Source organism: Osmerus eperlanus, chromosome 13 (genome assembly GCF_963692335.1).
Source record: "Osmerus eperlanus chromosome 13, fOsmEpe2.1, whole genome shotgun sequence".
Lineage (NCBI taxonomy): Eukaryota > Metazoa > Chordata > Actinopteri > Osmeriformes > Osmeridae > Osmerus > Osmerus eperlanus.
Window position 1 is genome coordinate 18126228 of NC_085030.1, and position 27831 is coordinate 18154058.

The following is a 27831-nucleotide window of genomic DNA, read 5'->3' on the forward strand; positions in this document are numbered from 1 at the left end:
AGCAACGCTGTTTGTTGATGTGTTAACCTTTTCATGTTCCTGTTAAATTTGCCTGAAAACGCCTAAACAGCATACCCAAAGTAAATTGGAAGCTGTTCTTGAACCATTTGGAGTACATGCATGTAAATGATCTCTTTTGAAAGCTGACACTCTGAAGTTATGTCCCCTGTTGTCAGGACCCCTGTCAGTCCTTCTAGTGTTGAGTAATAGAAGCTTGAACACAAGGAAAGTGAACATTTCTATTTCCGCCTAGATTTTGTTTTGAAAACAGAGGCCTGAAGAGGCCTAGAGGTGGTAGGTATTATCTGGAAGACTAAATTGGACCACAGGTTGAAGCCTTACCCAATTCAAATCAAAAGTCAAACATAATACCACAATATATTCATATTTGACACATGTTTTTATAAGAATACATCCAGGAATTTTCTAAAAGGGTCTTTTGGAGACTCCAAAATGACCCTTTGTAACCAAGGTCAAGGTCAAATAAAAAGGTATTATTTTTCATAATTGTTATCTCTAATGAAAGGTGGTACTTAGAACTATCATATATAATAGCTAAATCCCTAATTAGTAATACTGAAACACAAAAACTGAAGCATGAACACATTGGAGTGCTTTATCTGATTCCAAGGATTGGCGCACAAAGAACACTGATTCTGTCAACCATATTGCGCAATCGACTTTTATTTTGAAGGCTCCACAGACGCATACAAATGAGGTATTGGCATTTTCAGCTAGCTGTCAGCTACAAGGCTAACGAGCTAATTTCAGAGCCAGTCGAAGCCAGTTCGAGAAATTTGTTTAGAACGAGTGTGGGGGGGGGGGGGGGGGGGGCAGGACGGGGGCAGGACGGGGGGGGGGCAGGACGCACAGACCTAGTTGGCTTTAGAGGGCTGTCAACGGGGCATGGAAGCTCCTATTGGGTCGAACAAGGTGTCAATCAAAAGGGGAGGGTTCAACGGACATTTTGATACCTTCATTTTGTAAATACTCCGTTGCTAACCGGAGAAAATAACACTTTTATGTGAACAAGTTGTTTCTTCCGTCGGCTAACTTGCATAATGAAACAAAGGATAATGGCTATTCATGAACGTAAAACATTGTATTTGGACGAATTACTTTACATGGTTAGATACTTTGAACCCTTGGGACTTACGCAGATCAAGTTTTGATGGCATGATTTGCACACCTGGACCTATTTGAACAACTTAGGGTGAGTACAACTTTTTTCTTTGGCATTGTTGAAGGAATGTTCACCGGAAAAAGACGTTGACTTTGCTTGCTATTGCGACTTGATCTTGAATTGGTTTATTTCAATGGAAGCACAAGAATCGTAGCTTTCCAACGATGTATAACATGTGTAGCGTCTAAAAAATATATTTGTTAGAATTTAGTGCGTCGTAACTGAGGGAGGGGGAGGCAGCATTTTTGTCTCGCGGGCGAAACATTAGTGGCAAGAGGGAGTTTTGTAGCTTTACTGGTATGTATCCTATTTTTGAAATTAAATTGACCATGAACTCATTTGTTTACAATCCAATCTACCCAGACCTTGACATGTGCCCTTGTACACCTGTGAGGGGTCATGTTTATGCTCATTAAGGTATATGGACTGTTTTCAAGGTTTTATTACTCACAGAACCAAGCAGCGGTCCGTCTTTGTTCATAGCCAGGTATCTTCCTGCCTCTGTTCCCTTGATCGCCACTACCGCCCGTCCCACAGCCTTCACGCGCAGCACCGCTGCAGACACGGCAGCTATGTCAACAATACTGCCAGGAAATGCAACTGGACACAAATCTCCACTGAAACCTTTGTAATCTCTAAAATTACACTTTCTCTGATAATAGAGACCAATTTACAAGGACAAAGCTATTAGGAGGTAGCCTTGCTCTGCCCTCCTACATAATTCCGCTCAATTTTGATTTTGCTTCTGTAAAATTTTGGTCTGGTCTGGGAATTCGGCACGTAAGTCGGTTTTCTCAAATACATTTTTTGTAGGGCCAATCAGCGAACAGAGGGAGTGGCTGAGAACGATGACGTTGATGTTGTGTGCTAGTTTAAGTTGTAGTTCAGTAATGGCAGCGGAGAAAGATGCGAGCGAAGCCATTCATTCGGTTCGTTATGGCAACGCTGCCGAATATCCAAAAGTTAAAGCCGGAGCAAGAACAATCTTTGCTAAGTTTTGTTGGTGGCCATGATGTTGTGGCCCTCCTCGCCACAGGGTTCTGTAAAAGTTTGATTTTCCAGCTACTGCAGCTAGCTCCGTTACAGTAGTGGTGAAGGAGTTGGCTAAGGCGTACGCTAGCGATTGGTTATGGCAGATCAGAGTGGCTCTGGGCAGATCCAATAGTTTTAAACTTCAACAGAGTACCCGCCTTCAAGGAAGTTAACGCTTGTCAATGGAGCGATCCCAGACCCTCTGGACAAATGGAATGTACTAGGGTCTGGTTAGGACCAGGCTAATTAGGAGGCAATTACATCACTGTTTTCATTCAAGAAACATTCTGGTGCTGCAGAGACCTGTTGCAACATTCACACACATCTCAGACATAACTCAATGAGGAAATCTGCATTTTATCCATCTATGTATCCATGTATCCCTCTTATTCTTAGTAAGATTAGCCTTCAACTGCTTAACGACAATGATCGTTTACTGAAGTTACACGATCTTTTCAACAAGCTTTATATTTGGGAATATTAAACCATGCGTTATAAATACACCTTGTAACCTTTTATACGCTTCCGATGTTAAGCCTCAAAATGTTTATATTAAGCTCTGAAATTAAGAATTTTCACCAAACAAACATGTAATTACAGACTTCTTACTGTGGATGTCACCAGTCTCTCTGGCCTGTGTCTGTCCCATCGGGAAGAATTTGCAAATGATGTCCGCAATTCATGCAATACAGGCGAGTCAAGGCTCCGTCACACCATAACGTTCTGGTTAACGTTCTCTGAAAGTTTTAATCGTTCAATTTCGAGCGTTCTAGGGTGAGGTGGACACATCTGGCGTGTGACTAACGTGTGACTATAACGCATGACTAGCGTGGGACTGACACATGAGGAGCGTGTAACAGCGACCAAGTAAGACACCCCTGAAAACTATTAGCGTGTGACGACGTGTGACGAAAACGTTTGCTTTCTCAAACGATGAATAACAACCAAGTAACGTGAGGGTAACGACTGACTAACGATAGCCAAACGTGTGCAACGTTAGTCGAACGTCCACAAACGTTCTTCAGCGTTATCCAGTGTTTAAAATTAAACGTTGAAGAACGCTGGTCTCCATGAGAACTTTTGTGCATGTTCAAAACTTTTTTTTTGGACCAGCGTTCTCCGACGATCACCGACGATTGCCGACCATTAACAGCGTCACCAGCGTCCACACAACGCTCTTCTGGCGCTATACCAGCGACCATGGACGATTACCAACGTTTCCTCTAACGTCATAGAACGTTGACCAGAACGTTATGGTGTGACGGGGCCTTCAGGTTTGTGTAATACTGCAGGTCTATCCCCTGCCTCTCTTGACCGCCCGGCAGTACTTTTATTTCTCCATCCGTCATCTTGGGTGAGTGAGCACGTTACCTAAAGAGCGCACTATGGAATGTCAGACCAAAATGATGGGTCCAGTATATATGGCCTTTATAGTTACCCGAACAAGCAACAGTAGTGTCACGCAGTCTCTTTATACATAGTTTTAAAGTTCAGAACTGGAGAGGAACGCATCCAGTTAGGAGTGTTAGCCCACATGGGGAATTAGAACCCGCAACCTTGTGATCTAATGTCAGATGCAGTCATACCATAGTGTGCGTTGACTATTTAATCAAAGCAATTCAGCCCCCTCCACTATACAAGAATCATCCAGCAAGTAATGATGACACGCACAGCAACAGAGATGCACCTTTATTGTATCAGCAAGTGCTTAAGTGGCTTCCAGCTCACTGCTGGGTTTGAGTTAATATTATCATATCAGCACACATCAACTTACAATTAGTTTGTTTTGAAAAGTACCACGCAACAAAAGACAACCTGTTGAACATTTAATCAGATAAAGGGAAAAGATCAACCAGATTCACTCTACAGGGAGAAATTATACAGGTGGATATAGAAAACTATTATTTTGGGACAAATACGCCACATTTTCTTTACATTGGGGTTATATGTACACACAACATAATGATTTGAAAGCAAAACCAAGATTTAAAGAAAGCATATCAGTGACACGTGATATTGATTATTCTCAAAAGTTAATGTTTGCATATGTTTTATACAAAATATAATTTTAAACAATATTTGGGGTAGTGCAAATTTTCAGGTTGTGATTACTTTCACAAGCAATGTGTGAAAAGAAGAAACCGACTCCTATCAAATTCACAGTATTACACATTTTGACCAAAGCAATTTGGGGCTAAAATACTTGTCAATGCTTTGGTCACCTTGGAGTTCGCGCACCAGAAGCTTCCGAGGACTGTTTTACTGACGTACAGGTAAACGTTTCCTGAAAATCTGTCCTGCAGAGGTACTAAGAATGTCCACTAAACTGAGTGTGGAAAAGGTATGAAAAGTCTAGTGTAAAAAGGACAGAGATCACTGAAGTCTAATCTTCTGTTAAAGTCTATTGCATATTCTGAAGGCCTTGCCTAAGATGTAGCAGCTTTCATCCACAGAGGAAAGCAAGATGAGACAAGGTGGAGTAGACACCTGCAGGGGGCAGAGAAGTGTGACGCACTGGATGTGAAAGTAAACTATAAGTAAACCTGGGGAGCCTGGAGGGATCATTAGCTAATAAAGTTGAAATATAATAAAAAATTTACACACAAGCATCCGTTCTGAGGGAGGGAGGGGGGACGACAGACACACACAAACTAACACTTACCCAATTTGCTAAGCACTTCCTGCCCAAAAACAAAACCAACAACGAAAACAATGTTGAAAATTAAAGAGTGTGTTTTTGGTTCATTCCATGTACCGGTGTACATAGACGACCACCTGCTCCACATACACCTGCTCCATCACACCCCACCTGAGCATGTCTTGAGCACGGCTGGATAGCTTTGACTGATGTTGGCTTTGTGTGTTACACAGAAACATGACACCTGTGCTTTCCCACCATGCACCTGTGCTTTTCCACCATGCACAAATAGACCAACCAAGACAGCAAACGAGATAAAAACAACTATTTTAATTCGATTAAAGTAGAATCACACTGCAGCTTTCCTAAAATCTCTTTCTAATCTACATCATTATTGTCCTCCAGTTTCTCCAGACCAGACAGAGTGTGTCATCATGATATTGGATAAATGTCTATGAAACAATTCTAATAAAGGTCGACAAGCCCCTGTGGATTCATAATATTTCTGATATCTGGGTGGGTCTGTGCTTCACAACACAAACAATACAATGTTAAAAATCCAACTATAAGTAAAAGATAAAAGACCAGGGAACTGTTCTAATGACATGAAAGACACACTAGAAAGAAGCTGTCAACCTCTCACCCCAGACACAACTAAAGACAGGGTGCGGTGTGATAATACCAACGGAGTAAATATGACAATTTATTCATTTCTCTTCTGTGCTCACTAGTTAAATTAATTCATAACTCATTCTCATAAAGGGCATTACTAATGGTCCAAAGCACTGTACATATCCAGAACTTGACTTCATGAACCTAATAAAGTCTCTGATTGGGGATGCGTTCTTGGTTTCTGTTGATATAAACACTGACATCTGTTCAGATTTCCCAAACTTAAAAACAGTAAATAAAAGATTTGGCACTGCGTAATTCCCAGAGAGTGGAGAGGATAATGCTAGCAACAAGATGATATGGGATGAGATAATAAGTACTACTAAGAAAGGGGTTTCCTAACATGGCCACACACACGTGTTCACACACACACACATGTACACACACACATGTACACCCACACACACGTTCACACACACACACACACACATGTACACCCACACGTGTACACACAGCAGGAGGAAAACTGAGGGGTTAATATCAATGCCTTTCATTCAGATGCACCAGAGATGTTTAAATATTTATGGGTCTGAAGCTGTTTTGTTGTTGTTGCATACTTAAAAACTTTTTGTTGACAACTCCGTTACTGGTGTGCCTCCTGGTGGTCAGTGTAGACACTACAGGACGGAATGCCCTCTCAGGGAAACCATGGCATCCAGTTTGTTTTTTATGCCCAGGTCTCGTTTACCTCCTTCTGATTGGCTAACGCAACTACCTATCACATTCCAGCAGTAGCATGACGGGAAAAACCACAAACAGTTAAGGGATCAGTCACATGACTAAAACCCCCACCTCCCATGCAGTTTAAATTCAAACCTAGTAATGTATATAGTATCATTCTCTTTTAAAGCTTTTAGTAGTTTGGGGGCGGTGGCGGCTTAACGGCATATTTAGTAGGAAAGGGGTTTCAGAGAGCAGAGTGACTAGGTATAGTGTGGAGAGCTACATGTACTCATTCATAAGAATCACTTGTTATGAGTTCACCCAGTAACACCAAGCTGCCAACTTCAACATAAAAAACATGACTGTTAAAAACAAGGAAATCTGGAACTGCATGTCATATCAAAATACAATCACATACAATTATGGACATGGTGGGTTTAGATGGAACAAATTGAAACCAGCCTTAAAAAGTTTAGGAGGGTGGATGGGTTAGGGTTTGGGTTAGGATGGATAAAATCAGACTTCAAGCTGAAAAAGGCACATTTTTCCCTTTTATAAAAGACGTGTAAACCTGTTTGCAGTTAGCATGTGAGAAGTTGTATCTGACTGGGGTGAACGTTTTCTACAAAAAGTAATCTCTAAAAACCCACATGAAAAAAAGAGAAAAGCATTTGAATGTTTCCACACAGCTGGTGTCAGGTGTGTAACACACACAGCAGTCATTCTGGTGTCAGAACCCTCCCAGAAGACAAGGGGAAGAGAGTCTACGAGTTGTGGAAAGTATTGACAGCAAGTTATAGTTATATAGAAATGACCTTTGCTCATCTAACTTTGATCTGTGAAACTGTTTAAACTATGACATATTGTAAATCGAGTAATGTAAAAAATATAATCATTACCTGTACACAGATACTTATTTGATCTACTTATAGATATCGTTATGTCAGAATCCTGAGACAACATAGATGGTTAGTTTATTTCATGGTTGATTATGTGGATTATGTAAATGAGATCCTTCCGACATGTTTCATACTGTACTGAGACCATTTAGAACATAAACACACTGTGTTCTCTCACGCTTTCTCTCTCTCACTCTACAAATCTCTGCTTCCTGTGATCCTTCAACCCCTGACCCTCCCATCTCATTGTTGCATAGTTCTTCCCACACTTTCTCCCCTCTCTCTCTCCACTTGTTTCTCTGCAGAATCTATCCTCTGAGTGTGCTCCTGCCCCTGGTGGAGTGCTCCTGGTGGGTGGGGCGCTGGGGGACTTTAAGGCATTGTGTTGGGGCGCTGGGGGGTCACAGTCATTTCTGGTGAAAGAGCAGAGGCTTCACGCTGCCAGCCTTGAACTTTGGTAACTGGTTACTGATGATCTCCGCCAGCATCTCAGGGAACTCCACACTGAGGGTCTTGTTAACGAACGTGTAGAAGCAGAAGTTCAGAAGACCGCCCACCATCTGCCGAATCACAGACAGAACATTTGTCTGACACTACTCCACCCTGGGACAATGAATAATCCATGCTAGTCAAGGGTTAAGGTTAGACACTGTGTGTGTGTGTGCACATGCCTGTGTGAGTGTGCGTCTTTGCCTGTGAGTGAGTGTGTGTGTGTGTGTGTGAGCCTGTGAGTGTGTGTGTGTGTACCTCATGCATGGAGTCCAGTAGTTTGGTGAGCTGGTAGAAGCGTTGCCAGTTCTGGCTGGAGTTCTCCTCACGCTTCACGATGGCCTTGCCCAGCTCTTTGATGTAGGACATCCGGATCTCCTCAAACACCGCCTGGCTCTTCAGGCCGTCCTTTGGCACTGAGGGACAAGACACAACTGGGATTGTTGATACGACGCTGAGATGTTATTGTTGAACAACAACTGAGATAATACTATACAGACAGTCAGACAGACGCACACACAGACAGAGACAGATAGACACAGACAGAGACACATACAGACAAATACAGTGACAGACAGACACACATACAAAGAGACCGTGACAGACAGACAAAGACACATACAGAGAGACAGAAACAGACAGACAGACAGAGACACAGACATAGAGACAGACACAGACAGACAGAGTCTCACCTGTGCTGAGCAGCAGGAGAACCTTCATACACAGGTACTCATCATGAGAAACCTGCAGCCTGACAAACTCACTGGAGATCTTCAGCATCTGCTCACACTGATCTGCCATGTAAGGCAGCTTCATACGCTCCCTGCGAGAGACAGAGAGGGATGTAACCTACACTCATGTAACACAGACCAGGGCTTGAAATTAACTTTTTTACTTGGTGGCACTGGTAATCCCAACTTTAGAAAGTTAGGAGCACCAGTAAAAAATGTAGAAGCACCCACCAAATATTAAGGACCAACACAACAAAAACATTTATGTTGTAGATTTATTTTGCACGCTGGTTAGCTCCATGTCACGTGACAACGTAGCGCAGTGACAAAAGGCTAATATTAACCAAACTAAAATCTCTGCATTAAAGGTGAAAACATAAATATTAAGTTTAATTGGTTATGTAACCTTGGATAGAACGGTGGACCGGTCACTGTATACACATAGTAGTAGTAGGTGTAGTAGGCTAATCAGAGCGTGTTTTGTAAAAATGAAAACAGGTCGCACACACAATTTTGGGAGCATATGCAACCAAAATGGTTCAGACGATGTAACCCATGGTTCAGATGATGTAACCCATGGTCAAGCCCTGCAGACGGATGAAGGATGTAACCTACTAACAGAGCTAACTGAGTGACAGGACAGCTGGACTGCATACTCATTGATGACGAGGTCAGGAGCGAAGCAGAGCATGTCTCCGTTGCACTGTTGGTAGGACCTCCAGCCAAGCCCGAAGGACATGAGGAACAGCCAGGAACACTGCAGCAGCGTCATCTGGTCGTCTAGATGAAGGTTCCGGAACCCTGGACAGACGACATCCTGAACACTCAAAACAGAACATCCTGAACACTCTACAGACAGAATATTTTGAACAGTAGCACAGAGAAAATGTACAGATGCAGGTCTGTCGGTCTGCAGGTGTACGAGGCAGGGGGGCCAGGCAGAGTGGAGCTCCTACCTGGCAGGGCCTTGGCCCACTTGACAGCAGAAATGACCTGCCGGCCTCCCAGCCGGTTCAGGGTGGTCATGAGGCGCGTGGAGGTGTCGGGCACCGTGCTGTCGTAGCCGGCATAGATGGTGTCTGGCTCAATGGCCTTGAGCAGGGACAGCATGGTGGGGATGAGCTGGGGCATGGACCGGGGCACCAGGGAGCGGGCCTCGGGCAGGGGGGGCGGGCTGAGCTCTGCTGGGGCGCTCGGCTGGATTCCCTTCAGACGGTTCAGCTTCTTGGTCTTACGAGCTGACAGGAGAAACACAGCAGTGATCACACCTTCAGAATGGGCAAGTACACTTTCAATATGAAGGGGGAGGCATGGATGAGAAAGAGAGACAGTGACAAGAGATCAGACAGAGAGACAGACAGACAAAGAGAGAGAGAGAGATAGACACTTACCCTCCAGGTTCATTCCTGCCACTAGACACTTCCGGAATCGGCAGGCTGGACAGTTTTTCCGTCTGATCTTGTCGATGATGCAGTCGTTCCTCCCAGCACACAGGTAATTATGTTGTCCTGAGCGGGGGAGACAGTTTAGTGTGTGAATATCAGTTAAAACTGAGTTGGCTAAGTCAGGGTAAAAAATAACAACAGGTATCAGACTTTAATTTAACATGTCATCGTCTATGACAGGCACCAATACAATAGCTTTTTTTTTTAGCAGTTGACTAAAATTGCTTACGTGTGTATACATTTACATTACATTTAGTCATTTAGCAGACGCTCTTATCCAGAGCGACTTACAGTAAGTACAGGGACATTCCCCCGAGGCAAGTAGGGTGAAGTACATGTGTTTTTATGTATGTGTGTGTTTGTGCATATTTGTTAATGTGTATGTTTGAGTATGTTTATGTGGATATGCTTGTATGTACATTTCCGCGTGTGTGTGTATATACATGTATGTATTTGAACCTTTGTGTGTGAGTGTACATGCTTGTGTGTGCGTGCGTGTACGTACGTGTGTGTGTTAGGGGGGGGTCGACCGATATACGTTTTTCAGGACCAATACCGATTATTACAGATCAAGTAGACCGATAACCGATATTTTGAACCGATATACATGTCTAGTGTAAAAATAAAAATTAAAGTCAACATTTTGAATAAAAAGGCCTCTGACAAAGACTCTCTTTAAATTATTTTAACCATATCTTAACATTACATTAATGTTAAACATAACATTAATATTAATAATAATAACAAAATAAAAAGTGCAGGGAGCATCCAACAGCATTCTGTAAACATTTAGTAAAACTTAAAGAAGTAAATTTAAACCACAACAAGCAACAAATGAACAAATAATGGAAAATAAATGTAATAGTTCCCTGAAGTTTTATAAGCTAATAAAATGGGTAACAATTAGTCCCAATCCAGCAGCACCAGGTGGTGCAAAAAGCTGAAATAATAATTACAAATATTTATTTATATATTTTTTAAATGATCGATATCGATAACTATAAAGATTCTTAATATTGGTGCCAATAATCAGTCGACCCCTAGAGTGTGTACATGTGTGTGTATGTGTGCGTACGTGTGTGTGTGTACATGTGTGTGTATGTGTGCGTACGTGTGTGTGTGTACATGCGTGTGTAAATGTGTGTGTAAGTGCACGTGTGTGTGCTTGCAGTGTCCCACCTCTTGCGACCATACCTTCCACAGCTCTCTTGAAGAAGACCTTGCAGCTGCCGCAGGTGAGCACCCCATAGTGGCAGCCCGACGCCTCGTCTGAGCACACCAGGCAGACCTTGGTGCCACTGGCCTTGCTCTGGGACACAGAACCAGCGCCCCCCTCCTGCCTGGAAGTGGAACTGCAAGGAGAAGAGGCAGGTTAGGATCAGAGCCATAGACTGTTCAAGTGCTCATTGTTTTGATCAGTTTGTTATTAATTGGTTATTTGACAATATAAAAAAGGGGTTAGTGTGTGTTCGTCATTGGGTCTGGCGAGTGTATGGGTGGGACCTCAAGACCGCGGCTCCACCACCTGATCACCTCTGCACAGACTGGCTCCAAATGACATCACCACAGCAAGAGGGCAGAACCCGTATCCGGGATATTTTGGCTTCATTTTTGTGCATTGGGAGGAAGCGGAGACGCATCGTCCATTCTTTTTACAGTCTATGATCAGGGCTCTATAAAGGGAATTGGGCACCTTTTACATCTGACATTTTATTTATCAGACACTTTTAGCCAAAGTACAGTAAAAAGTCAAGGATGAGAAGTGAGTGGTTTTCATGGTAGAACACATTTGGTACAGGGGACAAACACCACACTGCAGCAGTGTTCCCCCCCAAATTGAAAATGTCCATGATTCTCAATAACAACAGCCACCCACGCTGTATACTGTTTGAATGGACTTTTAAAAGGTCTATGAAATGAATGCATCAATCCCCTGGGATTCTCCAACTGGCCACTAGATGGCACCTGGCTTTGCTGCAGTCCTGCACCACAGGTCCTGCCTCCTATTTCAGCCTCAGCAGCAGCAACAACGCCCACACAGAGAGGGCAAGGACTGTACCATCTACCAGGGCTAGGACTGTACCATCTACCAGGGCTAGGATTGTACCATCTACCAGGGTAATTCTGTACCATCTACCAGGGAGTCAGAGGACTGAGTGGTTAGAGAATCGGGCTATTATTCAGAAGGTTGCCAGTTCAATTCCCGGCCATGCCAAATGACGTTGTGTCCTTGGGAAAGGCACTTCACCCTACTTGCCTCTGGGGGAATGTCCCTGTACTTACTGTAAGTCGCTCTGGATAAGAGCATCTACTAAATGACTAAATGTAAATGTACCAGGGTTAGCACAGTACAATCTACCAGGGTAAAGGCTGTACCATCTACCAGGTCCTACAACACAACCAGAGAGGGTTAGGATTATACGAGGTAGGGCTGCAACAACGAATCGATTAAATCGATTAAAATTTATTATTAAAAGCGTTGGCAATGAATTTCATTATCGATTCGTTGTGTCGCGCGATTATTACGCCACTCAATATGTCGCGGAGATGTTTGAGTATTAAAAAAAAAAAGTTTAGTTGAGCGCGGAGCGGAGGTAGAGGAAAGGCCATCGGAGAGACGTTGTTGAGTAACGTTGTTCTGAAACACATGGCGGAGGCAGAGAAATCAGTACGACCCAAGTCATCCAAGGTGTGGGAGCATTTCAAACTAAATACATCGAAACAGTGTGTTAATTGACCGAGGTGAAGTTAGTTTCATATTGGACATTCGTCTCACATTCGGAAGACGCTACTTTGCAGCATTGCGTTAGGGACCGGGTGAAAACAACCCATACCATTTTGAAAATGTTTGACTTTTATAATATTTTTAGGAATATAAAACCTCAAACAGACACCAGAGTATCTTAACAATGTCTGGTATACTTCCACAGCCTTTACTTTTTCAATGAAGTTTCAAATAAAATGATAGAAAATCACTAATCTTTCAACCAGCATTACTGTCTGCCTGTCTGTTCCTCACTTTGCCAGCGTGTCCATCTGTCTCTGTCTTTCTCTTCCTGTCCCTGGTTTTTGTACCCAATGGTCTGCTTATTTTCCACACCATCTGTCACTACCTGTCTGTCCTTCATCGGCTACATAAACATACATGCACAGATCAAATCTGCATTGAACTGCGGTAGGTGATGGCTTTGCAACACCCCTCACACACCACCCACTACACATTAACCCCTCACCACCACCCACTAACCCTAACCCCTCACACACCACCCACTACACATTAACCCCTCACCACCACCCACTAACCCTAACCCCTCACACACCACCCACTACACATTAAACCCTCACCACCACCCACTAACCCTAACCCCTCACACACCACCCACTACACATTAACCCCTCACCACCACCCACTAACCCTAACCCCTCACACACCACCCACTACACATTAACCCCTCACCACCACCCACTAACCCTAACCCCTCACACACCACCCACTACACATTAACCCCTCACCCCTCACCACCACCCATTAAATGTGTGTGATCTCATCTGAGAGTGATGTCACAATGAGGGAGGCTTCCAATTGGTGAACTGGGATTGAGGCTGAAGGTATGAGGACAGCTTTGTTAAATCCTATTACTGCACCAGCAGTGTTTGGTCTCTACTCAACCCCCAACACTCCATTTGCCACGCCTATGTTAAACAACTTAGCAGGTACATTAAGACAGGCGGCTACTAAAATGTGTACACCAGTAGGGCTGGGCGGTATGGCCTAAATGTAGATCACTAGGGATGGGACGTATGGCACTGTCGCATCAATGCTTGTGTTGCAAAACCAATACGTACAGTTTAGAAAAAGTGTTTTGGAGCTTGTATCAAATTACGATAACCACGTGATTGATGACTTTCAATGCTTCAAATGTCACAAACTGGTTCGAAGTTTTGCCGCTCTTCTGAACCAGAGCTATAGAGGGAACAAAGCCACCGCTTCTTGTTAAAGATAAATCACACATTGCCAGAGAAGCAGCACCTCAAACCAACATGACTCCAGGCATCACTCGAGTTTTTTTCCATCGGTCATTATTATTTAATGGAGAGCAGAATGTAAACACGTAGTTATGCAATGTCTATTCTCGTAGCCCGACCCATCCTGACACTTGGTTTTAGCTTGGAGGGAGGGCAGGTTTCTCTACGGAGCCGGCAGCTTCGTCAACAGGGGATGGTTAGGCTGGTGCTAGATTGGCTCAGCCGGAGGATACCAGCAGCAGCGTTTGTCCAGAAGCTTATGAATAGTTTGGTACAGACCAGGGACCGCTAACAATTTCATACCAGTTCTCAAAACCCATCCCTATGCATAGGTCCCATCGCACAACCCCACAAACACAGCAACACACACATCATGTCAATACCAACCCATTCTGACTGGTCAAACTGGGATCAGATGAGCACCACTGATCCACCCTCCATCAGCATGCAGACAGTCTTACTGGCTGGTCTCCATTTAACTCAGAATGTCTGTTTTCAGTCAGGCATTATGAAACATTTCTCACAAAACAAAAGAAAACAATCTGGTTTCCTGGGTTAGCTCAGAGAGGAGGGAGCAGGAAGAACAGTGCTTGGTGCTGCAGTATACAGAGTCTCCATGCTCCCTGGACCTGATGCTCTCCTGCTGATGCAAACAAACCAATCCAAAATATCCAGCATAAAATGTAGTTAAGTAACCTTGAGTTTTCCCTCCTTCCCACCGACACACACCAGGCCGGGCCAGAGAGCCACCTCTAGGAGGACCAGAAGGAAATGTGTCTTTCCCAAGTTACTATGAAAATAGAAAAGAGGAACTGATCTATTGAGTTTTTAAAATGCCTAATCTACTCTGCTGTGAGGAAAGATTAGAGTAGGAGCAGAGTAGAGTACAGTAGGCTGCTTTCCTCACAGTAGAGTACAGCAGAGTAGAGTACATTTACATTTTGTCATTTAGCAGACGCTCTTATCCAGAGCGACTTACAGTAAGTACAGGGACATTCTCCCCGAGGCAAGTAGGGTGAAGTGCCTTTCCCAAGGACACAACGTCATTTGGCATGGCCGGGAATCGAACTGGCAACCTTCAGATTACTAGCCCGCTTCCCTCACCGCTCAGCCACCTGACGCCCCGTAGAGTAGGAAAACAGTCTACTGTGAGGAAAGCAGGTCAGACAAGAGGTGTTAGCAGTGTTGTGGTTGGAGAAGCCACGCAACACGGGGGCGTGCACAAGACATTTCCTACACAACACACGTTTTCCTACACACCATCCAGCACCCTCCTGACATCACACACACATACACAACACCTATACAACACACGCACACACAACCGCATCAAGGGGATTTACATCTCTGAGGTTGACTGCCTTGTTGCCACTGGCTACGGGGAAAGAAGGGAGGCAGAGATGAGAGGATGTTTTTAGAGCAAGCCAATCAAAATCATATAACCAACAATACAAAGTAAAATAATTTACCTTAATAACAGTAAGTGCAACGAACGTGCAAGTACAAATTTAACTACTTTCCACACATCTCCAAACCCGATCACACATCTCCGAACCCGATCACACATCTCCACTAGAGCTGAACGATTAATTGCATTTGCGATAATATCGCGATGTGACAAAACAAGATTTTGTAATCACAAAGGCTGCGATTTTACTTTGGTCACGTGACACACGAGAGTAACGCAGTTTGCAGATGAAGGATCAACTTTGCACGTTACACTTTACCTTGACCTGTACGATGGCCTCAGGCTCGACAGAACCTGACACTACAGACACTTTACCAATTTCGCCTTTAAAAAATATGCTGCGCAGTGTCAAGTATTGTGCAAAACCGGCCTGGCTAACGTTGCTATCTCACGGGGCAACAACACCAACCTAATTCGGCACTAAAAAAACACCACAAAGCCATCTACAATGCATAGCTAAAATTCTGAACACCAGTGTGTCAAATAGGCCAAATAACACCTGACAGGATTACTGATCGAATTGTTTCAAAGCCTAACTCCATATTCATGTACGAAATTACTCAAACAGTAACAGCGTTCATCACGAAAGATATGATGCCCCTAGGTGATACACATACAGTAGGATCACTAGGCTGTCAGTGCTATACTGTTTCTGTTAGGCTACTGACTGGATCAGAAATGTTCAGACAGTGTTTCTTTTTCTTTTAAGATTTAACCTTTAGATGCTTGAGTTCTAAATATTTTCGACTGTCCCCACAGCGCAAGTTTTTTTCCCAAAACGGTAGCTAGCTAGCTTTAGTTAAGAAATGTTATTAGCCTACGTTTAGCTTTGATTTAATTTATTTAAAAAATCTGAACTTTGTGTGTTATGTTGCTGACTGGAGATCAGTAGTCTATATTTATTAATAATAAATCATATAATAATCACATATTAAATCGCAATTGCAATATTAGTCAAAATAATTGCAATTAGCTTATTTTCCGAAATCGTTCAGCCCTAATATCCTCACATCTCCAAACCTGACCACAGATTTACACACCCAACCACACATCTCCTCACATCTCCACACATCCCCTCACATCTCCAAACCTGACCACACATCTCCTCACATCTCCAAACCTGACCACACATCCCCTCACATCTCCAAACCTGACCACACATCCCCTCACATCTCCAAACCTGACCACACATCCCCTCACATCTCCAAACCTGACCACACATCTCCTCACATCTCCAAACCTGACCACATCTCCTCACATCCCCTCACATCTCCAAACCTGACCACACATCTCCTCACATCTCCAAACCTGACCACACATCTCCTCACATCTCCAAACCTGACCACACATCCCCTCACATCTCCAAACCTGACCACACATCCCCTCACATCTCCAAACCTGACCACACATCCCCTCACATCTCCAAACCTGACCACACATCCCCTCACATCTCCAAACCTGACCACACATCTCCAAACCTGACCACACATCCCCTCATATCTCCAAACCTGACCACACATCCCCTCACATCTCCAAACCTGACCACACATCTCCTCACATCTCCAAACCTGACCACACATCTCCTCACATCTCCAAACCTGACCACATCTCCTCACATCCCCTCACATCTCCAAACCTGACCACACATCTCCTCACATCTCCAAACCTGACCACACATCTCCTCACATCTCCAAACCTGACCACACATCCCCACACATCTCCAAACCTGACCACACATCTCCTCACATCTCCAAACCTGACCACACATCTCCTCACATCTCCAAACCTGACCACACATCCCCTCACATCTCCAAACCTGACCACACATCTCCAAACCTGACCACACATCCCCTCATATCTCCAAACCTGACCACACATCCCCTCACATCTCCAAACCTGACCACACATCTCCTCACATCTCCAAACCTGACCACACATCCCCTCACATCTCCAAACCTGACCACACATCCCCTCACATCTCCACACATCCCCTCACATCTCCAAACCTGACCACACATCCCCTCACATCTCTAAAACCTGACCACACATCTCCTCACATCTCCAAACCTGACCACACATCTCCTCACATCTCCAAACCTGACCACACATCTCCACCAACTCCCCCACAACCTTCAAGTCCTCATCAAATGCACAAATAACTGCAAGATGATGACATCTTTAATATTGATGTAATCTTTTGTTTAAAATGTAAGATGCCAGTACAGTATGTCTGTAATATGTGCAGTGATGTGTATGTAGGGCTCAAAATTAACTTAAATACTTAACTTTTTTTGTTTTGCTTTTTAACCTTGCTCCCAACTTTTAAAAGTTAGGAAAGCAAACATTGAACCCACTGAAAACATTTTTTCTTGTCTTTTCAGCTCATCACATTTTTTGCAAGAGTTAGCTGCCTGTCACGTGACAACGGAGTGCAGTGCCATGGAGTAGTTGACAGCTAATTTTAACCAATCAAAAATCTGTATTAAAGTTAAGAACGTAAAGATGAAGTTAAATTGGTTGCGTAACATTGGATAGAACGGTAGACCGGTCACTGTATCAGCTCACAGCAGGCATTGTACAGTAGGCTAATTTGCAAGTGTTTTGTTAAGAAGTTAAAACAGGTCGCACCATAATGATTATTTGCACCTGCACAAATGCTCTCAAATATATTTTGAGGTCGCACAGATACAATTTCGGGAGCGTATGCAACAAAAAGGTCGCAATTTCAAGCCGTGGTATGCATGGATCATAGAAGGAATGTTTCCATCTGTGTGAACAACAATAAGCTTTTTATCACATTTCAGTGTATTTTCAGTGTTTCAGTCCTGCTGTTGCAGGCAAACAACTGGCTGGACTTCTCCTAACCCTAACCACCCTGGCAGAAAGAACCAGGACATCTCCTAACCCTAACCACCCTGGCAGAAAGAACCAGGACATCTCCTAACCCTAACCACCCTGGCAGAAAGAACCAGGACATCTCCTAACCCTAACCACCCTGGCAGAAAGAACCAGGACATCTCCTAACCCTAACCACCCTGGCAGAAAGAACCAGGACATCTCCTAACCCTAACCACCCTGGCAGAAAGAACCAGGACATCTCCTAACCCTAACCATTCATAACGCTGAAGCAGCTGTATGTGTCAGAGCTAAGCCCTTGGAGCTTCCAGCATCTCAAGGCCAAGTGTGACTGGTGGACAAAGAGCTCCTTGTATGCTATTCGACAAAAAGGTGTCTATTAATATCATGTGCATGTTTAAGAGCAATTTATCCTTTTTAGATTGTGGCTACATAAAAAATATATGAATTTAAACCAGGGCTTCAAGAAGAGAGCAATATATTTAAACATCCCTGCAGCTCCTGCACCCTTTCACAGCATGTGTTCCACATTTCCTGCACCCTTCCTGCAGCTAACCAGACCTGAGGCCAGGAGGACAGCTAACCAGACCTGAGGCCAGGAGGACAGCTAACCAGACCTGAGGCCAGGAGGACAGCTAACCAGACCTGAGGCCAGGAGGACAGCTAATCAGACCTGAGGCCAGGAGGACAGCTAACCAGACTTGTAGCCAGGAGGCCATCTAACCAGACTTGTAGCCAGGAGGACAGCTAACCAGACCTATTACCAGGACAGCTAACCAGACTTGTAGCCAGGAGGACAGCTAACCAGACCTGTAGCCAGGAGGACAGCTAACCAGACTTGTAGCCAGGAGGCCAGCTAACCAGACTTGTAGCCAGGAGGACAGCTAACCAGACCTATTACCAGGACAGCTAACCAGACTTGTAGCCAGGAGGACAGCTAACCAGACCTGTAGCCAGGAGGACAGCTAACCAGACTTGTAGCCAGGAGGCCAGCTAACCAGACTTGTAGCCAGGAGGACAGCTAACCAGACCTATTACCAGGACAGCTAACCAGACTTGTAGCCAGGAGGACAGCTAACCAGACCTGTAGCCAGGAGGACAGCTAACCAGACTTGTAGCCAGGAGGCCAGCTAACCAGACTTGTAGCCAGGAGGACAGCTAACCAGACCTGTAGCCAGGAGGACAGCTAACCAGACCTGAGGCCAGGAGGACAGCTAACCAGACCTGAGGCCAGGAGGACAGCTAACCAGACCTGTAGCCAGGAGGACAGCTAACCAGACCTGAGGCCAGGAGGACAGCTAACCAGACCTGAGGCCAGGAGGACAGCTAATCAGACCTGAGGCCAGGAGGACAGCTAACCAGACCTGAGGCCAGGAGGACAGCTAACCAGACCTGAGGCCAGGAGGACAGCTAACCAGACCTGTAGCCAGGAGGACAGCTAACCAGACCTGTAGCCAGGAGGACAGCTAACCAGACCTGAGGCCAGGAGGACAGCTAACCAGACCTGTAGCCAGGAGGACAGCTAACCAGACCTGTAGCCAGGAGGACAGCTAACCAGACCTGAGGCCAGGAGGACAGCTAACCAGACCTGTAGCCAGGAGGACAGCTAACCAGACCTGAGGCCAGGAGGACAGCTAACCAGACCTGTAGCCAGGAGGACAGCTAACCAGACCTGAGGCCAGGAGGACAGCTAACCAGACCTGAGGCCAGGAGGACAGCTAACCAGACCTGTAGCCAGGAGGACAGCTAACCAGACTTGTAGCCAGGAGGCCAGCTAACCAGACTTGTAGCCAGGAGGCCAGCTAACCAGACCTGTAGCCAGGAGGACAGCTAACCAGACCTGTAGCCAGGAGGACAGCTAACCAGACCTGTAGCCAGGAGGACAGCTAACCAGACCTGTAGCCAGGAGGACAGCTAACCAGACTTGTAGCCAGGAGGCCAGCTAACCAGACTTGTAGCCAGGAGGACAGCTAACCAGACCTATTACCAGGACAGCTAACCAGACTTGTAGCCAGGAGGACAGCTACCCAGACCTGTAGCCAGGAGGACAGCTAACCAGACTTGTAGCCAGGAGGCCAGCTAACCAGACTTGTAGCCAGGAGGACAGCTAACCAGACCTATTACCAGGACAGCTAACCAGACTTGTAGCCAGGAGGACAGCTAACCAGACCTGTAGCCAGGAGGACAGCTAACCAGACTTGTAGCCAGGAGGACAGCTAACCAGACCTGAGGCCAGGAGGACAGCTAACCAGACTTGTAGCCAGGAGGACAGCTAACCAGACTTGTAGCCAGGAGAGGAAGAACCAGTCCAACTGTCTGGCTCTGACATGCTGAGTCACAGCAGGAAGGAGGATAAGGAGGGAGACAAAGCAGCAGTGTGTGGGTGGTGTGTGTGTGTTTGAGTGAGTATGTGACAGTGGTGTGTGTATGTGGTGCGTGCGTGACTGTATGTGGTGTGTGTGTACATGGTGTGTGAGTGTATGTGGTGTGTGTGTGTGTACAGGGTGTGTGAGTGTATGTGGTGTGTGTGTGTGTACAGGGTGTGTGAGTGTGTGTGGTGTGTGTGTACAGGGTGTGTGAGTGTGTGTGGTGTGTGTGTGTACAGGGTGTGTGAGTGTGTGTGGTGTGTGTGTACATGGTGTGTGAGTGTGTGTGGTGTGTGTGTGTACAGGGTGTGTGAGTGTGTGTGGTGTGTGTGTGTACAGGGTGTGTGAGTGTGTGTGGTGTGTGTGTACAGGGTGTGTGAGTGTGTGTTAGAGGGAGCAGCATGTCCGTGTGAAGAGGCAGATGTGACTTGAGGCCTACCTGACAGAGGACGAGAAATCAGCCGCAAGCTGCTAAATGTCACAGGTCGAGTCCAACAGACGCATGCAAACCCTACTCCCAATCATCTCTAACACACACACCTCAAGACCACAAAGAGAGTGTGAAATTAGACCCACATGAGAATTGAGTATGAGGCCTATCCTTTTTTTCACCAATCTGTTCTGTCTCCATAAAATTAAGGCTGAACTGCACCAACATGAACTGTCTGGTGTTGTAACAGACCGCCATCACAACACCACCCACAACACCAACCTCCACCCCATCATTGCACTGAAACCTCAATCCAACTACTGAAACTTCAACCGCCAGAATAACCACAATTTTAATTTGGCGTAAAGATTAAATATGTATGCAGGACATCTGCATTTATGGTCACAATATGTTTATGTCAATTAACTAAACCTAACTAACCCTAACCCAATTAACTTGACCCCAAAACACTTCTCATTTGTCAGGGAACTGCATGGCTGGAGTTGGTGTTTGTGTCCTATCTGGATAATTAGTGATGATGATAAGTACAAGATGTTGAATGAGGTTTGATTTAGAGTTGACGCACAGTAGTTAGGCATGCCCCAACATGCCCTCTCCTCATAGAGAGAAACATCAGGCAGAGTCTGACCACCTGGCCAGGGAAGTAATGTCTCTGAAACGGCTACCAACCAAGTTTAGGCTTGCCAGTTTTCAAATGCAAAACATTGGCTATTTCTTGATGTATGCTTTTATGACCAACATAAACAGACAAGCTAGATAAGCTATGTTTGATGTCAGTTTGCAGCTAATTTGTAGAGAAGGCACTTAACTTCTACAATAAAAAATTAATTCATATAATAACAAATGGTATTGCTGCACCTCCAGTTTTCAGTTTTTCACATTCTGTGGTTTTTAGTGATGGGCATTCCAGCTCTTTTTCGTGAGCCGGCTCGTTTGACTCGGCTCACTGAAAAGAGCCGTCTCATTTGGCTCCCAAACGGCTCTTTAAAAAATATTTTTTTTAACTATGACTGACTATATTAGGTGTGAAAACAATTCTAATTGAATTATTAAATTCAATCATACTCTACCTTAACCACAATGTCTTTAAAAATGCATTGATTTGTTATGGCTCTCCTCCGAGTTTTGACTACTCGTCTGCCTGTGTGTGTGTGAGTTGGCTCGGCCCTCCCTCATGCAGTATAATTGGTTGATACTGCGTGTATGATTGACAGCAACAGAATGTGACTAGGGCTGTCCCCGAATAAGATTTTCTTTGGTCGACCAAGACTCGACTAAAACGTCTGAAAATCGACTAATCGAAATTTGAAACGCTTTTTTTTCCACAAAAAAAAAAAGTACTAACATTTTCCCGATCTGACTCAATGGCTGCTGGACATTGCAGATTCAGCCGCTAATAGCCTACTAATAATAAGCATTGTATCACCAGTCCTGTTGTAACCGAATGCCAATGGTATTTAGTATCTCTTACAATGTAATACAAATGAAAAATATTGTTTGTTTAACATGCAAATCATCAGAGCGCACTTATCACTTGCTGAAAACTTGCAGCATGCGAACTTACGTAGAAGCTGAGTTGGGAACGGTGCAACAGAGAAAGATTTTGTTGTATTGGCCGGAGAAGATAATGTCATTCGATTTGGATGTGATTCTTATAATAGGCATTCATTTTTCAACCCAGCACGTTAGCATGAGCGAAGTAGGGCTAGGCCAACTTAAGTTTTTCAGGTGGTAGGCTACATCATATTCGACGTTGAACTATGAAAAATAAACCGTTGTTGGCAGAGTTTGCATTCAACGTTTTTGGAGTCACCCGGTACTTTGTAAATGTACTTTAATTAAATGCTGCCATACCGCAGATTTCTTTGCCCTTTTGACTAATAACACCGACAAAGTAGGCTATGGCAGAGTTTGTAGTTCGGCAGCCAATTGTGCTCGTGCCGTGTGCATAATACCAAACCAAAACAAAGGGCAGATTAACGAAAGGGAAAACAGTAACACCTAGGGAGTCAGGTGGCTGAGCGGTGAGGGAATCGGGCTAGTAATCCGAAGGTCGCCAGTTCGATTCCCGGTCATGCCAACTGACGTTGTGTCCTTGGGCAAGGCACTTCACCCTACTTGCCTCGGGGGAATGTCCCTGTACTTACTGTAAGTCGCTCTGGATAAGAGCGTCTGCTAAATGACTAAATGTATATGTAACACCTTTTCTTTTAAATTATACAGTTTTAGAGTTGCTTTATTTGTCTTAAATAATATAATCTACAATTTTTGTAGAACATTTAGTTAATTCAGCAATGATGACACAAGCGGGAATCAGATCTCACACTGCCATATGGCAGCTTGACTAAAAAAATCTTAATCGACCAAGAGAATATCGACCAGAAAATCGACTAGTCGACTGAGTGGGGACAGCCCTACTGATCAGACAGTCGAAACGAATGTGTGTGCGCCTTTATATAATAATAGTTTTGTTGTTCTTTGAATTAGTCAATTATTTTAAATACAAATAAAATCATTCATTATTTCATTATTACATAATCATTTAATTTCTATAGACATTTACATTTAGTCATTTAGCAGACGCTCTTATCCAGAGCGACTTACAGTAAGTACAGGGACATTCCCCCGAGGCAAGTAGGGTGAAGTGCCTTGCCCAAGGACACAACGTCATTTTGCACGGCTGGGAATCGAACTGGCAACCTTCAGATTACTAGCCCGATTCCCTAACCGCTCAGCCACCTGACTCCCTATATAGGATATATTAATCTATTAAAAATAGAGTCGGCTCTTCAGATATGCGAGCCAGCTCTCGACGTTCACCTACAAGAGCCGGCTCTTAGAGCCTGCTCATTCGCGAACGACCCATCACTAGTGGTGTTAGTTTTACAGTAACTGTGGACGGTCCAAGATCTGAAGGAGCAGCACCTAGCAGAGACAAAACGTGCAACACACACCTTACAAGGCTTATTCTTTCATCGTCATCGAATAAAGCTTGACATCCCCTCCTCTGCTCCATACCCTGCTCCGACCAGGACTTAAGTCTGTCCTCACACCTCACCCGTGGTTAGCAGAGTCGCTACACTGGTAAGCACAGTCGCTACACTGGTTAGTACAGTCGCTACACTGGTTAGTACAGTTGCTACACTGGTTAGCAGTCGCTACACTGGTTAGTACAGTCGCTACACTGGTTAGTACAGTCGCTACACTGGTTAGCAGAGTGTCTCCCTCTAGTCTATCTTTAGAATAAAGCAAAGGGAGGATATGCCAAAATGAACTCTCTGGCTCTTAGAGAATGGATATTTCTCATAAGCTAGACAGAAAAAGTGCAACTAGCTTGAATCTTCATTGTTGCCATAGGGACGAGTGGTTCAAAACAGGTAGCACTGTTGATTATGTCAACTGTCTGCATAGAGGCTGGAATTCCCCTTCAGCAATACACACACCCGCATAGCCATGGTGCCATGCCCCTCTTCACAAACGTATTTTCTGACTGTTCAGAAGTTGCAGCAAGACCCAATTTATTCACATGACCTAGTTTCTATACCCATTTGTGGAGGCAATAGCTAGCTCTACTGTAAAGATAAGGCAGGATAACAGTTGGCAATCTACCCAACACGGAACTGTAGCTGGAACTACAATAGGCCTATTTCATTCTGCACACAAGGCACACACAAACACAGTGATTTGGTGCATGTTGATACAAGCCAGTTTAGGACAGAGCTGCAGCCTACCATCACAACTTTGGATTAAAAGCTAAATGAATAAATGTAAATCTGAATTGCCTTCCATCTCCCTCCAGGGCTTGCTAGCAAGGCCCCTTTCCAGATCCACACCACCTCCTGCCCCCTGGCCCAGCCCACACCTCCTGACCGCTTGTGTTTACTAAGAACATTCCTTACCTGGAGAAGCCAGCCGAGAAGGAGGCGGGGGAGCTGGAGAAGCCATCTCCCCTCTGCATTCCTGAGGCGTCCACGTAGCCCGGCGTCCGGTTGCTCCAGGCTTCCCCGATGGTCGTCAGTGCAGGGTAGAGGCTGAACCCGGGCTTCTGGTCCTTGTGAGTGCCTCCACTGCTGGAGCTGGAGGCCGGGCTGGAGGAGCTCACCCCGAAATGGTAGCTCTGCCCGCTGGAGGTGCTTACCCCACAGATGGAGATGGGGCTGGGGAGGCCGGAGGAGGACGATGAGGTGGAGCCACTGCTCATCTGGCAGTAGCTACGCCCAGCAGATGTCTTCTCCTGCTTGATCACCCCTGGGGTGCACAGCTGCAGGAAACCAGCGTCCTTCTCCTTCTTCACCACCAGGGCAGCGCTAAGCGTGGGCGTGGTGGAGGTGGATGTGCTTGAGTTGGACTCATCCTGAGAAGGTGTGAGGCTGCTGCCGTTCAGGCCAGATGAGCCGCCCCCTCCTCCAGGCCCAGCCAGGGAGGACTTACTGTCCCTCTCAGAGCTCAGCTCCCCCATCAGGGAGTCGTCGTCCCCCAGGGTGGAGAGGAACGCATCGTCCCCTACATAGAAGTCTGAGGGCGAGCCGGTTAGCTCAAAGTCCTGGAGCAGGTCCAGGGTGTTGTCGTTGAACAGCTTCTGGCTCACGTCAACGTCCCTGTGCCCGAAGGCGTCATGATCCAGGTCCATGGGGTCTCCTTTATCCATGGAGAAGTCCTCAGTCTTCAAGAACAGGCTGGGGTCAGATCCCCCTATCAGAGACTCCATGGAGGGGGAGGCACTAGTGAGGTCAGCAATGCTAGCCTCCAGCCGGGAGAAGTTCTCCCCCGCAGCACAGAGACCCAGGGAGCTGGAGGCGTGGCTCTGAGCCTGCTGTTGGGGAAACTGCAGCTGCTGCTGGGGCCGCTGCCCCTTGAGCTCCAGGTCTTCCACGTAGAGGCCGGGGCTGGTGCTGAGGCCGTTGAGCACGTCTCCGGGCTGCATGAGAAGGCTGGATGGAAGCCCCACAGACGTGGCGGAGGCTACGGACATGGCACTGCGAGGAGCGACTCTCAGTGGGGCTCCCTCGGCAGGGCTCTCTCTGTACACCAGCGTGGTCAGATTGGCATCTCTGGTACTCTTTCTCCTCTTTACTCCTCCTTCATCCATCTTTTGGTCCTAATTGTTTGAGAGAACAAGACAAAGAGAGAAGGTGAGAGTTTGAGAGAGAACCAATTAGCAGATAAAAACACAGCATCCTGTGAATTGCTCACTGTTTACGCATGTAAAGTGGCTGACGGTAGGTTTTGTTGTATTGACAGCAGGAAAACAAATTTACCAATATTGACACAAATGTATCTTACATTTACATTTATTCATTTAGCAGACGCTTTTATCCAAAGCGACTTCCAAGAGAGAGCTTTACAAAGTGCATAGGTCACTGATCATAACGAGATAGCCACAAAACATTGCGAGTAGCCAAAACATGAAGCACACATTGTGAACAACCAAAATAAGTGCATCTTAATCTGAAACTCAGATTACCTCAACAAAAAAGCATAGGCAAGCAACAAAAATTATTTGATGACATATCCTCCAGCAAAAATGTGCTACTAGCACATGATCACTTAGATAAATAACATTTAATAGCTTAATACATTCAAGAATATCTTTATGGCGTGAATTAATGGCGATGGGTGTAGGAGGAAGCTATCCTGGCCAAAGTTGATTACTGAAACCTTTCAAATTAGACTAGCAAAACTGCACTGCCATAATGTAGTCAAAAACCGATCTGTAGACTATATGACGTACTTAAATATCTAATCGAGCTATATTTCTGTCTAGGTTCCAAAGAGGAAACTAGCACTACTGGTACGGTTAAATTACAAATTTAGTTTGAAAATGTAGACAGGCATACGATTTATAATGATTTGGCAAGCTAGCTAATGATGTCTAAGTAAAAGTATTATTAGGCCCCGCTTCTGTGAGCACCAATGCGCGCCCTGTAGCCAAGCTAGCATATTTGGCTAGCTAGCTATCTTGGAACTATCGTTCCCCATTTAGATGTCATTTTTTCCACACAAACCCAAGGGCAAGTTAGTAAAATAAACTTAAAGTATGAAGCTAGCTGCTTGTTAATGCGATGATAATTTGTCACCAATATTTGCCCAACATGTCAACAAGCAAAACTAACTAGCTAAACGTCAACGTCATTAATAATACTGTACTAGTAGCTAGTAGTCTAGTAGTGCACTATTTCCTGCATGCTAGCTAGCTAGCTAGCCCTAGCTGCTGCGACAACGCTTGCCACAACGTTAGCTAGGAGCTATATGCTCCCTAAACAAATTACTTTGACAAGTTCCCCTCAAATGTCGCTGCAGTGAATGTAGGCTAGCTAGCTAACTAATGTACATTTAGTCAAGTTTCTTAACTAGATAGCTACCTTTTAGCTGGTGCTTATAATTTGAAAACAGAAACGCAAAATGCATACAACATTGAATGTATGGAATCGTTAATTTAGAGAAAAAAACAATCGTTTGCATTTGCCTACCCGTCAAACGATTGGTAGTTGATGCGAGTCCATGCATCGTCTGACATTGTTTTGGTTATGGACTACTTAATGCTAGCTATTAGCAGAACCAAACTGCGTGTTTATTTGCAGATCCTCGGTATAAGATAAGATTGGACAGCTATTATCTAAGTAAAATCCTTTAATCCGCGTCGAGGAAATCGACAGCAAAATGCATACGAAATGCAAAGAATTAGCCAACTACTCAAGTAGCCTGCCTGCTATAACACGGTTCATAGCCAAGAGAAAAGTAGTCGCTAACCTCTAGGAAAAACATACAAAATGGAGATCTGACAGCACGGCCCGAGCGCTGGGCTTGACCTGTCACATCCTGCATGCTGCAACGCCCTCTTTCGACAAATAGAAACACTGTAGTTGCGTTGGCTCTGCAAATCTTACGATGGTAAACATGCCACATCGCCCC

At 45.0% G+C, this 27831-nt stretch overlaps 2 protein-coding genes across 3 annotated transcripts; both read right to left on the minus strand.

The window, feature by feature from the left end:
• Positions 1–1595: 1595 nt before the first annotated feature.
• LOC134032906 (putative fibroblast growth factor 1) lies at positions 1596–3417 on the minus strand. Its single transcript, XM_062476960.1, has 3 exons — positions 3375–3417; positions 2837–2918; positions 1596–1767 (listed from the first exon to the last, which is right to left on the minus strand). Exons 1-3 carry the CDS (start codon positions 3415–3417, stop codon positions 1596–1598), a joined length of 297 nt encoding a protein of 98 aa, XP_062332944.1.
• Positions 3418–3889: 472 nt separating this feature from the next.
• nr3c1 (nuclear receptor subfamily 3, group C, member 1 (glucocorticoid receptor)) lies at positions 3890–27709 on the minus strand. Of its 2 annotated transcripts, none has more exons than XM_062477041.1 (9): positions 27390–27709; positions 24819–26017; positions 10932–11104; positions 9699–9815; positions 9264–9545; positions 8964–9108; positions 8269–8399; positions 7835–7992; positions 3890–7647 (listed from the first exon to the last, which is right to left on the minus strand). In XM_062477041.1, exons 2-9 carry the CDS (start codon positions 26006–26008, stop codon positions 7495–7497), a joined length of 2349 nt encoding a protein of 782 aa, XP_062333025.1. In that variant the 5' UTR covers positions 26009–26017; positions 27390–27709; the 3' UTR covers positions 3890–7494. The 2 variants fall into 2 exon arrangements, with proteins under 2 accessions (XP_062333025.1, XP_062333026.1); XM_062477042.1 differs by having other exon boundaries at positions 10947–11104; positions 27390–27708.
• Positions 27710–27831: the final 122 nt, after the last annotated feature.

Coding starts and splice junctions, on each gene's coding strand:
- LOC134032906 (XM_062476960.1), bottom strand. CDS start 3,417: ATGGTCGCTGGTATAGCGCCAGAAGAGCGTTGTGTGGACGCTG. Junction 2,919..3,374: donor AGAGCGTTGTGTGGACGCTG/GTGACGCTGTTA, acceptor GGTGTGACGGAG/CCTTGACTCGCCTGTATTGC. Junction 1,768..2,836: donor GACACAGGCCAGAGAGACTG/GTGACATCCACA, acceptor ATTTCCTGGCAG/TATTGTTGACATAGCTGCCG.
- nr3c1 (XM_062477041.1), bottom strand. CDS start 26,008: ATGGATGAAGGAGGAGTAAAGAGGAGAAAGAGTACCAGAGATGCCAAT. Junction 9,816..10,931: donor GGAAGGTATGGTCGCAAGAG/GTGGGACACTGC, acceptor TCCCCCGCTCAG/GACAACATAATTACCTGTGT. Junction 7,648..7,834: donor TACTGGACTCCATGCATGAG/GTACACACACAC, acceptor GTGATTCGGCAG/ATGGTGGGCGGTCTTCTGAA.